This window comes from Periplaneta americana, chromosome 4, assembly GCF_040183065.1.
Source record: "Periplaneta americana isolate PAMFEO1 chromosome 4, P.americana_PAMFEO1_priV1, whole genome shotgun sequence".
Classification (NCBI taxonomy): Eukaryota; Metazoa; Arthropoda; class Insecta; order Blattodea; family Blattidae; genus Periplaneta; species Periplaneta americana.
In genome coordinates, this window is record NC_091120.1 from 140684903 (window position 1) to 140700447 (window position 15545).

Below are 15545 nucleotides of genomic sequence, written 5' to 3' on the forward strand. Positions count from 1 at the left end.
AAGAATTTTAAGATGTTCTAAGAGGTCTGTTAGGAAAGTTAATGTGCACAACCACTGTGTTTTGCAACTTTATACGTACTTAAAAGTTTCCGATTTACATGTTCCTGTAAAAATTCACGTAGATCTAACTCTTTCCCGGCGTTAAAAATAAGTTCAGTGTTTTTTTCCGTCACTAAGCCGAAGTGTCTTTAGAATAGAGGGAAATGCCAGTATACACAGAACCAAGTCTCTTCTAAGAATTGTACCAGTTTGAGGTGACTGTTTTCCGGGGGCCAGTTTCTTACCAAATATGGGCCTGATCTGGGCCACGGGCCGTCAGTTGGACCACACTGACTAAGACATTTAAGATGTTTCATATATGATGAGAAAATTAATTGAAGAATACAAAAGTTTGGGACAATGTTAATTTCAATAGAAAATAATATTTATCACTGAAGTTCAATATTAACGAAAAACAGGGGTTTGAAAACGAAGGGATTAAGAGAGTAAATTCTAGTATTTGGGAACAGTGCTAGAGACGAATAGGACTAGTATCTGAAATATAAAAAAGCAAGTGAATGAAAAAAAATAATTGGAATACGTACTAAATATTGTACTAGAGAGTAGACACAGTTGAAGAAAACAATAAAGCTTATTTACACCTCATTAGTACAAAGTACGTATGTTATTACTACATGAAGTGGAAATGTTGATATTAGGCAAACAAGAAGAAAAAGATATTAGTAACCGAGATAGGTTTTTAAAGAAGGACCTCTCGAAAAGAAAGGATGGATAAAGTTAAAAATATAAAATTAGAAACATTGTTTTTAGATAGATTTGAACCTCATAAGTGATACCAATAAGGCATCACTAATGAGGCAACTAAGCCAGGAGGTAATGAGGTAGAGTTTCCAGTTCCTTTCCCCTTCCATTGCATACTTCATATTTCACTAATCAGACTTCAGATGCATACAAACAATTGAATCCTATAGATTCAAAATCCCCTATATCCACTTTCACAAATTAAAGGATATTGACAGTAACTGGAGGCAAATAGAGAGAATTTTCAACCTAACCGTGTTTTTTAACAAACCTTTTGTTTTGAATTTAGTGGCTTTTTTAAATTCAAACTATATAAATCATTATAATTCATTCTTAGCAAGCAGTATGTGGACATAACTCAGTTCTGAACAAAATAGTCTTTAGGGAGTTTTGAATCTAGAGGATTCAATTGTTCTTCTTCTGACACATATCGTCAAGTGACATGTGCTGCCTGATAATAGATGTACATATCAGTCAGAATCTCAATCAGAGATGTTAGAAAAATTGTGGCTAATATAATGTAATATATTAGATGTAACAGAAGATTAAAACAGTCTCGATACGTGAAGTGATAGAAAATCAAAATTGTTGCTGGAATTGGAAGCAGAGGACAACAGAAGACAGGGGAGATTGAAGGCAGTTTTTCTCAACGTTTTGATGTCGAGAGCCCAATACTCTGTCTTTAATTTACGTCACACTGTCTCCTTTTGAACCTACCTAATAAGGGAGAAAAAAAGGAAAAAGAGTTTTAATTTCTCATCCCTGATGTACTGTAAGTAGGCCCCTAGTGAGACTATTCAGGAGTATACATATTTAGACTGCAGTTCATCATCATTTCCTGCACAAACACAACTTTAACTATTATTTCAATACTGCAAACAATATTAGGAATTATTTTTGTACTTATCTGCCCCATTTCATATCGCAATCTATATGACCACATATTACATAAGTTATATTATTCTTTTAGCGTCACTCATTCAGCTCATAAATAGTATTATGCTGGCATAAAAGAAAGGAATGTAATAACAACCTTACGGGAAGTCGGGGGAATATGGGCAGCTTAGTACTATTTCGGGTGCAATATCTCTCGGTTTTTTCTAATAATTAATTTTACAGCTGGAATATGTTTCTTAACAATTTAGCTATATTATATATGAATCCTGACTGCTTACTCCTAAACGTATGCAAGTAAAACTGCAAAATGCAAGTTAATGTGTTTTGCTCATATTCCCCCGGGTGTGGGGGTAATCACAATCAACTGAAAGAAGTGAAAAAACACTTAAAATACTTCAAAATGTAACTGTATTAACTATATTATATATTGTATATGCAATTTGTGATGGTTGCTGCGTAAGGCCTTTGGCAGATGATTTGACCCTTTGGCGGTGAATGACGTTTGGAGATTCTAAGACATTTGAATCAGTGGAAGGAATTGTATGAATTGTAGGTTTGTCACCTGATGCTGCAGTGCCAATGTAAGCAAAATCAGGAATGACACTCATGTGCAGTGGAAACGGGCCTGAAGCTCGGAAGGCATTTACAGCCAGACATACATTGACACATCTGTTCCATGCTTCTTTGACAATGGAAGCAAACTCGACCTTCGTAAAAGGTCTCCTATGTTGCCTGAAGAAAGCTATAGCACCACTGTTGTAAGCTTCCTTCAGAGGACCAAACAGATCCCTATCTGCTGATTGAAGCCAGGCTGTGGTGTGTGGAGGAAGACAAAACATGCATAATCCGTTTTTTGCTACAAAGTTAAGAGTGTCAGGATTACAACTATGTGAATCACGTCCACCTACTATCAAAATTGCAGGCGTATCTTACTGATGTTGAAATAAACAAAGAAGTTCTTGTTTATTAAGAAAAATATGCGAGGTGTGATCATTCAATTCCGAGATTGTGTCTGCTGTGGGCGAAGGGATCACGTGATTGACACGCGTGCGCAGTGACACTAGACACTAGACGACATTGAAGAGACACGACACAAAGTTTCGAAGCGCTATCTTCATTGAGACCTGTGTTACACAAGGTTTTGTTAGCACGTGCATCCGCGCATTTGCGAAATCACGATAGACTTGAAACTGGAACAGAGAGCCAACGTCAAATTCTTTGGGAAATCGGCAACCGTAACCCATGGAATGTTGAAGCAAGCCTACGGGGACGAAGCAGTGTGTCAGGCGAGGTGTTTTGAGTGGCATTCGCGTTTCAGAAATGGCAGAACATCGCTGAAGGACGACGAGAGGCCAGGTCGACCACACACGTGCAACACTGCCGAAAATGTCGAAAAAATTTTATAAACTGTGCATAATGATCCTCACGTCCATTTTGAATATGAACGATCACAACTCTGGACAAAAAGCAACGACGACACTGCGCCAGATCACAGAGCTCACAGAGCTCTCGCAACACTCCAGTTTTGCACCCGTAATAAGATAGTCGTCGTTCCTCACCCACTTATTCACCAGCTTTGGCCACCTGCGACTTTTTTTTTGTTTCCGACGATGAAATTCAAGCTAAAGGGTCACCGTTTTGGCATTGTGAAGGAGATCCAACGCGAATAGCAGAAGGTGCTTGACAGGCTTCAAGAACGCGACTTCCAGGAGGCATTCCAAAAATGGCAGACACGTTGGGATCAGTGTATAGCTGCCCAAATGGACTACCTTGAAGGGGATGGCAGCCAAATTTAAATGAGGTAATTTTATTTCCACTTATGGGACAGGACTCGGAATTTAATGATCACACCTCGTACTATATCTCCGTTAATGTAGGAGGACTGCTTGTTGAAGTACACCTTACTGACAGCAGGCAGCTGTTCTTTCAGTCATTATTGTCCTCATTTCTTTTATAATGATACTGGGAGGAAAGTAGTTCCCTGCTGCATTGAAGCCGGCTACAAGGATAATGGTTTCTCCCTTTTCTTTAGGGTAAATGCAATGCACCACTTTGTGTTCTTTGGATGCAATGACATTTTTCGCTCTTGTAATCATTTGCAGGCCATTTTCATCAAGATTGAAGAGTCATTTTTATGAAGTGTAATGCTTGCCCATATTCCCCCGAACATTAGCGCCCATATTATCCCGACATGTAGAATTCATTTTCAAAAGTTGGCTCTACCGTAAACTATTCACAAAACAACGTCTGACGCAATAGAACAGCAGTTCAAGATGTGTATTCTGTATGTATACTATTAGATTTAAACTATTTTCTAAAGTTCATGTGTAATCTATTGCATATAACATATCTAAAATAAGTATTGTGAAATTTTAGTATACTTTGAAGTCAATACTCACCTTTTAGATGGTTGTTTTAACAACAATACGAGACAATACTGCACAGCGCGTTTCCCACAGCAACCATTACGATATTCTCACTTTATACTAACCGTTATTAGCGAAGAAACATAATTCGTTGCAAGAGTTTCGACATGAAAACGTGACATTGCCCATATTCCCCACGTGTCCATATTCCCCCGAATTCCCCTATCAGCTACTTGAAAGCGAGACCAATTCTTGGAGCTTCTATTGGGCGTGAGTTCGAATCTCGCTTTGATTACCTGGTTGGGTTTATCACAGGTTTTACTCAACTATAATTCCAAGGCGAGGCCTCGAAATCATATCACCAAGACACCGTATTGCTAAACCATTTTTTGCAGGAAAACCGCAAAATTAATACAGCATCGTTAAATAAAATATTATTAATAGCTGTTTATTATAGGCTACAAGTAAATGGAAGCAGCTCGCACAAGTCGGCGTGTTTAGCAAACGAGGCATATGTCGAATGTGCTAACTTCCACGGATGTACTAAATCCATTTACGAACAAGTGTAATATAAAATTTTATCCAAGAATTCTTAATAAACAGTTATAATAACTAATATTAGGCCTATGATAATTTAATATGAAATATGTAATTATAGGGCCTATAAAGTTGTCCTTTACAGACGTGCCAACTAATAGGCCTATAGGTTCTGTAATTATTACAAATTCCCTCGACTATTAAGGAATTACGGCAGAAGGGAAAATACATTGTAAATTGTTACGGAAAATAAAAATTATCACGGAAATGAATATATAGAGTGAACCGTAAGTTACTTACTTACTGGCTTTTAAGGAACCAGGAGGTTCATTGCCGCCCACACATAAGCCCGCCATCGATTCCTATCCTGAGCAAGATTAATCCCACCTCCCTCTAATCCATTTTTACATTATTCTTCCATCTATGTCTCGACCTTCCCAAAGACCTTTTCCCTCCGGCCTCCCAAGTAAATGCCATTAATTTCAGGGGCTTAGTCTTTGCGATATTTCAAGCAAAAAAGCTTAATAGGCCTACAATTTTGCTCGTTTTTGCTTTCTTTCCGAGATAAAAATTGTTTTATATTAAACATTTCATACCGTGTTTTGAGAAAGTCATTCATTCAGTTCCCAATGTGGTCACTCAATTTACGGGAGCAGTGTATTATGATAATAAATTACTGAAAAAATTTTAGTTTTGCCCTTTAAGTAAGTTATGCAGAAATTTGATCCGAAAAAATGTAGCATTTTGAAATTCCTTTTCAGAACGAAAAATCACATTTGTTCTGTTAAAATTTCTGCACATTTAAAGTACAATTACCAAAATTGTTTCAATAATTTATTATCATAATACACTGCTCTCTTAAATTGACTTAGGATGTTGGGAATTAAATCAATAGCTTTCACAAAACACACTGTGAAATATTTCATATAAAACAATTTTTATCTCGATAAGAAATTAAAAACAAGCAAAATTGTATTAAACTTTTTCGTTTCAAATATGTCAAAGAATAACCCCCTTAAATTAATGGTATTACTTACGGTTCACTCTATATATTTTACGAAAATATGAGAAAAGACAAGGATGAATTTTTTAAGCATGAAAAAGTTGTAATTAGATATTTCACACCAAAAGAATATTTCATATTTAATTTTGAACATTTTACTAAAAGATTCACAAATTTGATTAATGAGAGTGTACATAACAGATTCGAACAGGAATTTGAAGCTTGCCAATTCTATACTTCTCCTGAATGCATTATAAATGGATCTAGAACAGATGCAAATAGGGCAAGAATTGCAGCATTTTTTTTCCGCAGAAGTGAGAGGTGACCTGTAATAATTTGATCTTATATTTACATCTGACTTTGCCAGAAGGGATGGGAGGAAGAGCAGGCGCAAACGCACTATAAGATTACTGATAGTGATAACCCACTTGAAAGGTTGGCACCTCTGCCTTAATGTTCACAAAAACAACGAGAGAATATTGTAAGTTTACAAAAGTCACTTGTTACTACGACTAGAATTTCTTCTCATCGTAACCCTAGTATTTTCCTGCGCTCTCCGATAGTGTGATTTTCTGTTCGAATCACGTTAACACGAAACACCAAAGTTTGGAGTTTGTAAACTTTGATGTTAACGTCTGATGTTAATGTTTTAGTAAATTATTGTGAATGGTTCCACTAGATAACTTGACAGCAAGCTTTTGTGTTCACGTTGTGTTTGCGTTTCGTTGTGAATGGCCCTTTACATGAATTTCGATATTCTTTTGGGCTATTGTGAAGGACGTATCACACAAATATAGTCCGGATCAGCTTACTTATTACCTTAAGGGTGAAATCTAAGCATTTCCCCCCATTACTACATATGCTAGTGGATTGTGGTGATTTTCTAGTTTGAAGGTTAAATTTTCTTTTGCCAACTTCGTCTCGAATTTCGATACTGAGAAATACTACAATTGGTAGTGATTTTCTAACTGTAATGTTGGCAGCAGGAACAGCTGTTGTCGATAGTGGAAATTATGAAAATTCAAATTGTTCTAGATTTATGAGCCTATTACTGGAAGCTAGTGAAACTCGAACATACTAATAATTAATTAATATCGGAATTATATTAATACATAATAGTTATTTTATGTGTTGTGTTGTGGTTACAATTCAAGATTATAGTCAGATAAGTGTAAATAAATATAACATATGGTGTGATACATGCACTTGGGTGATCGATAGAAAATGCGCACAGAGTCAGCAATTATAACTAAAATAACAAAATTATCAGGAGTAAGTAAGTATTCTTAAACATACATTTTAAAGTGGCATTCGGTTTTCGAAGTTTGTACTAATCATTTCACGTGATGAAACAAAATACATTTTTAGGTTAGGTCTCGTAAATAGTAAACTGTTTAGTCAAAGCAATGAATTTCATGTTGTCAGACAAAATACATTTTAATATTAGATTATAATAATCTAATAATTTCCAACATAATGTGCGAGAGGGGGAAAATATAGACCTACTCTTTCACAAATTATTGAACCATTTAGAAAATACCTCCCAACATAAAGATGAGATGTAGTAAATAAGCAAGATATCGTTATTGTTAATAGTATATTATTATTATTATTATTATTATTATTATTATTATTATTATTATTATTATTATTATTGTGATTTTACCCTCTTTGGTGATATCTGATATTAGTTGGCAAAACTGAAGAGACAGCCAAATTAGCCTTTTAGGAACTACTCTTACGTGATCCTCTCTATACTTGTAGCTTACTAGGTACACAGGTACCGAAGGAAACGAAAGAACGGATGCATTAGCGAAGCAGGCAGCGTCATCAAACTCAGAATATAAATATTCCACCTGTCCTATTTCATACATTAAGCAGAGGATCAAGCACACAACTACACTCAAGTGGAACACATACTGGAACTCTGTAGTGTTAAAGACTCTGTGACGAAGAAATGACTCTTTCCTAATACAGTATACAAGACAGACTATGTTGCAGTCAGTTTTCACCCGACTTCTTTTTCATTCAATTTATGACCGGCCATGGAAAATTCGGTTCCTATTTTGAAAGATTTAGGATCAAAAGTGCAGAAGAATTTATGTGCATATGCAAAGACAGACTGTTGAACATTTTATTTTTCACTGTCCAGTTTTCGAAAGAAAAATACACTTTTTAGGATATCATATCTCGGACTGCAATTTAAATTACTGTACATCCCTTTACCATTTACTTAGGAAAAAATGTTGTTATAAACAATTCACAGAGTTCATACACCACATCTACGCGAGACTGTAACTATTAAGTGTATGTAAATTATTGATAATATAAAATTCTAACACACTATCTAAAACAAGTTGTCTCTCTTTGGGACATAATAATAGTAAGGACATTTTTTAGTAGGTTATTTTACGGCGCTTTATCAACAGGTATTTAGCGTCTGAATGGGATGAAGATGATAATACCGGTGAAATGAGTCCGGGGTCCAGCATCGAAAGTTACCCAGCATTTGCTCATATTGGGTTGAGGGAAAATCCCAGAAAAAACCTCAACCTTTAGTAATAGAAATTTAAAAAATAGCGTTAGGAATTTAATGTTTAAAGAATATATCGATGGCTGAGAACCGGACTGTTCTAAGTCCAACTTTTTATAAGAAAGAAATCTGTGTTTCATTGTGTTCCAGTTCTTGTCTGCATACATGAATCGAACAAAATTGTAAATATTCCTCTCCATAAGGTTGCTATGAAGCTATTCCAAATTGTTTCATGAAGCTTTGAATGTCAGGAGCTTAAAATAGCTCTTCTGAAGAAAAAAATTGTAAAATGGACTTGCAACAAACAGTCTGGTTCTGGGCCATCGATATATTGATTTAGTATGTATATGTATTTGTATGATTTAAATTGTTAAAATTTAATTTATATTTTTAAAGAGAATTTATTTCTATAATTTTTTTTCTTGACTCACTTTGTGTCAAATAATTATCTTTGTTAAGTATGTGTTTAGATAACTCCCTGAGCACGAGTTTTTACTCCTTCGGGGAAGAATTAAGACTTTATTTTTGTACATGTTATTTTACTAACAATAAACAACAATATAGTTTGTAACCGTAAGTAATTTTGTTTTTATCTCTTTATTACTGCAAACCATGCATCGAAAATTATAACTAAATTATTTCTTCTGTTATCTTTTTTGCTGCTGTTTAGGCCTATTGCCTCAATGTTTCTAATTAATGTATTTATATATAATCAAAGCAACTGAATGTCATTTCCGTATTCTTTCCTATTGTTTATTGTTACTACCTATATACGAATATTAGGTGTTTAATTTGTAACTAAGTCAATTTTATGCATTACTTCTTTATTATTGTTTAAAATTATGTATAAATTTGCAAATTTATGTCTTATTCTTGCAATATCTCTACACTTTAATTTATGCATTTATTTTTTTAACAACGTAATTTTTGTATAATTTATTTAGTATTGTTAACTGTCTATTAATTAATGTATTTACTCGTATACTGTAACTGTGACTCATTCCTACTACTACTTCTTTAAAATTGTATATTATCTCTACTTAATATATTTCACATGTAACAAATTAGAACCATAATACTCGTATACTAAAGGGTAAAATATGGTTTCAATATTTGGATAACAATAATAATACTAGATCGTTGTCCTGCTCGCCTTCCGTTGCCAACCTTACGAAACACTGATCACTACTAAGGTTAGGTTAGGTTAGTTACATAAGTTATGTGCTCTCTACACTTTTTTCCTATTTTTATTCATTTTAAACACTATTCAAACTTCCAACTCGTCACCTGTTTAACGGGTTTTTAGGGTATCTGCACCACCAGGTTTCGTACAATTTTCCAACATTTTTCGGTAAGTTTATCCTGCCAATATGATGCCATTTTTTTTTTTTTTTTACAATTCTCGTTCTTCAAACTGAGCTATTCCACGAAAATAAGGAAAAACACCAATAATTTTTTATATTTATAATAGCATTTTTTCAATTAAAGAACATTAGTTTGAACCCTAAACTCTTATTTTATAACTAAATTAGAATTTAAACAAAATACCAATGTTCTTTTTTGGCTAAGTGTTTGCGTAGCTGTGTGCAACTGAGTTTCAGTTGTCAATAATGCCAAAGTTTGCAGCATTGTAGCAGCTAAATAAACAAGAAGCCATCTTTAGTTTTGGAGGGAATGGAGACTGTGAATGTTGATTAGTTCCATCCTGATACAAAAACATTTATAGGTAAGTTGATTTTGTACATATCAGCAGGTACATAATAACTTAACAGTGTGTAACATCCGTTACAAAAATTAAACAAAAGTTTTTATAATGCAGATAGAACTGAAATCTCATAAGCCAATCTTTGTAAAAGTAAGCATATGGACATGTTCTTTCCATTTACACCTTAAAGAAGGATTATTTCTGAATATGTAATAAAATAGTACTGTAACGATGTTACATTGCACTGCCATACACATATATTACCGTATCCAATATTGTCCAAAAGATCATATCAATCTTAATTTTGAAGATAATAATTTTAGGTTATGTTAGTACTTGAGTCAATGGCATTACTGTCAACATCAGTTCATTGTTTTGTTATTATTTATTGTTATTTAGTAATTTATTATTTGTTGCAGACAATGACCCCAATACCAACTTATAAAAATAGAATGCAAAAATGCAGAGCTAAGAAGAAGGAAAATGTAGAAAAGTGGAAAGAATACTTGGAAAAAGATCGTCTGAGGAATAAAAGGAATCGAGAACGAGAAAAGGTCGCTTGTGAAAATTATGACAATGCTCTAAAAGCAAGGAGGGAGAAAATTAGACTGCGAGTTCAGGCATGGAGAAGAAAGAAAGCATTGGAGAAAACAAATAATGGTTTACTTGAAACTCCACTTGGAACATATAAATGTAAAAATACTCTTCACAAAGCTGTTTCTAAAGCCTGCAGAGCTCTTCCTTACAGCCCTAACAAAAAGAAAGCAGTCCTGAACCAGTTAGTTAAACAGTCATTTGGTGCTGCATTATTTACTGTTAAGAAACCACCTGCTACTAGAAGACACTCTGTGGATGTTAGGACTGTGAAAGACTTTTATAATAGTGACGAAATTAGCTGGCAGACTCCAGGGACGCGTCAGTTCAAATCTGTAAAAGATAAGGAAACAGGAATGCGATCTCATAAACAAAAGCGTTATCTTATCATGAACATTTCTGAAGCTCACCAAGTTTTCCAGGAAAAATTTGATGTCAAAATTTCAAGATCTAAATTTTATGACTTGAGACCAGAGAATGTGTTTCCAGTGGCTACCACACCTCATAATGTCTGTGTTTGTCTTCTTCATGCAAATTTTTCATTTCTAATTGATAATGTCTCTAAGTTCATAAATTCTGAAACTCCAATGACACACAATACACTATTGAATACAATGTGTTGCAGTTTGGATAGTGTACAGTGTATGACAAATGATTGCAATAAATGCCATTATGATGTTTCAGTGTTTCTTAAACCTGACACTGACCTTTTGCAAGAAGTGAAGTGGAAGAAATGGGAGAAGAACAACAGTGGGCAATTAACATTGGCCTCAAAAACATCGACTTTAAAATCAATTTTGACAGAAATTAACAACAGTTTGCCAGCCTTCAAGTGCCATGTTTTTGTTCAGAAACAGCAAGCCAAGTATTTTGATGAGAAGAAAACTGGTTTAAAGCCAGGTGAAGTAGTTCTTCAAGTGGATTATGCCGAAAATTACAGCCTTATTCTTCAGGATGAAGTGCAAAGTGCACATTGGCAACATCCACAAGTAACATTATTTATAGCATGTTTTTGGCATGAGAAAGAAATTTCATCCTATGTGGTAGTAAGTGATGATTTAACACATTCCAAAGAATCAGCTTGGTTATTTTTAAAATCTATTGTTTCAGACTTTCAGAAGGAGACTGATTGTTCATTAATGACACACCTGTACATATTTTCTGACAACTGTGCAGCCCAGTTTAGAAGCAAATTTACTGTGCACAATTTAAGTTACTTAGCTGATGACTTAAATGTTGTGTATGTTGAATGGAATACTTTTGCACCAGGTCATGGCAAGGGAGCAGTCGATGCTATTGGTGGACAAGTGAAGAGAACAGTCTGGATAGCTGTCAAATCAAGATCTGTTACAGTGAGTACTTGTGAAGATTTTTATAATTGTGCAAGAGAACTAAGTCCTACAGTCAACATACTTTATGTTGCAAAAAGTGATGTTGATAGCACGGCTTCCTTCCTGAATGAAAGATGGAAGGATGTACAAGAAATCCATGGAATAAGAAAATTTCACCATTTTCAGAAGGCAGATAACAATTTTATCTTCTGTGGCCTCACTGCTGGTTCTCATTTGGAAAAAGTCCAAGTTATTAAATCAACTACCAGCAATTCCCGGAGGCGCTTATTTTATAATGAAGTGTATACTGACTCTGAAGAAGAAGAAGAAGAAGAAGAAGAAGAAGAAGAAGAAGAAGAAGAAGCTAGCATTCCTCCAAATACCATCCCCAGATTATCTACAGACTCTTCCTTGACTGCCACTGAACTGTTACCATGTAATATTAACCCAGGAAAATATGTTTTGGTGACTTTTGGAATAAGTAGGCCTAATAAATTTGATCAGTACAGATATGTTGGTATATGCCAAACTCATGTTGACGATGATGACGAAGTTCGCGTTGTGTTTCTGAAGCTACATGGGAAGACAGGTAGATTATTTAAAATAGATGAACGTGATGAAAAGTACATCAGGTATGAACAGATAGTAAAAATTATATCACCACCTAAAATAGTAACAAAGGGAGCCAGGGTCTTTTATGAGTTCACTAATCCTGTCGATGTATATGAAAAAAATGTTTAAAATTGTGAGATGAATAACTTGTAATGACAAAAAGTGATCCCAAGAACTCATTATTTTAAGTTGTTTTATTTTGTATGTCTCTATTTATAGGGTCCCATGCATATTTTATATAAACTTGCTTTTTGGTACTTACTTGTAACATCCGTTACACTTTGTACGTAACATCCGTTACAAAGAATATTAAATAATTTTTCTTCTTATTTAAATATTTCTGTGAGTTCAATATTTACCAGACCTCTTTCAAACCTTCTGCATCAGCTCACCAAAAATGAGAATCATCGTTGGCCAAAGTGAACAGAGTTTTTAAGAAAATGGATACTAAGTGAGGTAACACTTCCATTTATTGTAACATCCGTTACAGCTTTTTTTTTATGGGACTCCTATATGGTTTGTACTTTTAAGTTCTTGTTTTCAGTAGTCAGACAAATTAATACTCAAGTGAATTAGGATGGCAAGAATTGATATTATGTATTAAACTTTAATAAATATTGAACTATATATATGAGTAAAATTGTAACATCCGTTACAAATGGAATGGCTCAACTTCTTTCACGAAAAAAAAAAACACCACTTTTTGACAATTTTCTCTCTCTCAAAATCGCGAGTTAAGGAGTTAGATACAACTTACAGCAGTAACATTTTTGGAAATATTCAATATTTTTTTCCTCCATTACTGTAGCTTGTACAATAATGAAAATTGGTATGTTTAAAACACTGTCCTTCTGCTATATGAAAAAAAATATTTTTACGATTTAATATATATATATATATATATATATATTTTTTTTTTTTAATTCAAAATGGTGCCAGTTTACTGTGCAGTGATGAAGCGTTTCTCTCCTAACTCATAAACTTGTTAAATTTTTCATGTTCTCTCTCTTTTATTTTATTGCTGAAATTCATGTTTACAATATCATATTCTTTCAACTACATTCCTTAATAAATAATATATATTTTTTTATTTTGTGTTAGAAGAAAATACTGATATTTGACCATTTTTAAAAGAATTTATTTTTTATCAGACAATCTGTCAAAGATAGAGAAGTAAGTAGCCCCACTCGTGACTACTTCCGTCATTGACTTCTAGCTGAATGTGGTGCCCACAAGTGGCGTGGTAACACGTTAAAGTACGGAGTGTCCAAAATGCCCGACTGTCCGACAGACCCTAGTTTACCCTATGTGGGAAACGCTTCAACACTGCACAGTGAACTGAATTTTGGGGGAAAAAAATGTAAATAATTTTTTTAATCGGAAAAATATTTTTTTTTCATATAGCTTATAGCAGGAGGACAGTGTTTTACACATACTAATTTTCATTATTGTACAGGATACAGTAATGGAGGAAAAAAATGTTTAATATTTCCAAAATTTTACTGCTGTAAGCTGTACCTAACCACTTAAACGTCTTTCACAATCCCCTAATTTTGTATACTAAATATCAGTACGACAATGGGCTGTTCTATTGGGAGGTGTTTGATAAAAAAACATTGTTAGTCTCTACAAATGCATACATGCAGTTGTCTTATTTAAAATATTTTCAACAAAAAGTACACTTTTAATGCAATTAATTTGCTATCAAGAAATGCGTTTTGCTGTAATTTTATTCACGAGTGATGAACTTATTTATTTATGATTTGCGTTCGCTGATTGAAGCACAGAAGGATGTGACAGCAATCTGCGGCAAGAGCGCATGTAGGAGGGGAACGTACGGCAGTGTTATTTTTAGCTGGCTACTGAAACATCGACTTAGTTTCGCAGCATACATGTGCATGTGAGACCATCAGTGAACTGTAATGACAGGTGATTACTTACCTCTGGTTTTAGCAATCCTCGGCAGCCATCGTGGCCATTTGCCCACGTTGCACCTAAGCCACTTATTAGCATTCATCATACATCTGCTCCACAACCGTCGTCGAGCCTTAATGACGGCTGCAGTCATGTGAGCTGTGTTTTGGCTGCGTAATACCATATCCTGCCGTTACAGTAGCGACAACCTAACTTGCGCCAGCGATTTCTTCTCATTCACAACGTGGACATAAATTCACGCCTCTTAGCACTGCGAGTGAAATGTAAAACAGCTGACATTACAATCTAACTGAACTTTGTGATACGAGGGAGTCATTTCAGTTTTTGCTTGGGCAGGGATTAAGATTTTTTAATGGAAGACCGTGTAGGCAGGGATCCTATTTTGCGGAATTAAAATCTTAAATTACGATAATTTATAAATTCTTGGTTAATTTCGATATTATTTCGCACAAAAACATAAATTCGCTGTTATTTCGCATTTAAAATAGGCTACAAATCATAACGTTCTGACTCTCACAAGCAAACAGTCTTATGGGGGGAGATAAGAAAGTTAAATTTTTTTCTTCCACCATGTTAATAATGTCAAAAGAAGTGCTTAGACTATACAAATTTTGACCACTCGACAGCAATTACGAGGCCGTCCAGAAAGTGATTTTCCCTGGAGCCGTTTACAGAAAAAAAGCATGACAGTATTTATTGAAACAGATACAGCAATTGTTGCGCTATTTGTCAACATATCCCCCACTGGAATTGAGACATTTGTCGTATCATGGGATACATGTCTGTGTCCTGGTGTCGTAGAAGTCAGCTGCCTGGGATCGGAACCAGCGTTTGACAGCCGTCTGCACCTTTCTGTCGATCCCAGGATATGGCAAATGTTTCATTTCCGGTGGGGAATATATTAAAAAATAGCTAAAAAATTTCTGTGTCTGTTTCAATAAATTTTTCCAATGAAATTGTGTTTTCTTTCTGTTAATGGCCCCTGGCGAACTTATTTTTTACGGCCCTCGTAATAGCGGTCGAGTGGCCAAAATTTGTATAAGCCCTTCTTTTGATATTATTAACATGGTGAAAGAAAAAAAATAACATTTCTATCTGCCCCCAACAGAATGTTTGCTTTTATTAGGCTACTTAGGCTACTGAATCAAAGACTAGAGATCTGTGTTATCGAGGGAATCTTAAGGCAGTTTTCCATCGACACTTACATGTTGTTAGAGAAATTGGTGTACTT

The 15545-nt window shown here is 34.6% G+C and overlaps 1 protein-coding gene across 2 annotated transcripts in view; it reads right to left on the reverse strand.

Moving 5' to 3' along the window:
• Positions 1–14463, reverse strand: part of LOC138698227 (histone-lysine N-methyltransferase SETMAR-like) — a 55845-nt gene extending 41382 nt beyond the window's left edge. For both annotated transcript variants that reach the window (XM_069824029.1, XM_069824030.1), the window contains exon 1: positions 14321–14463. In XM_069824029.1, coding sequence (XP_069680130.1) covers positions 14321–14447 — 127 coding nt within the window. In that variant the 5' untranslated portion in view covers positions 14448–14463. The remainder of the gene's footprint in view (positions 1–14320) is intronic.
• Between the last annotated feature and the right edge of the window lie 1082 nt (positions 14464–15545).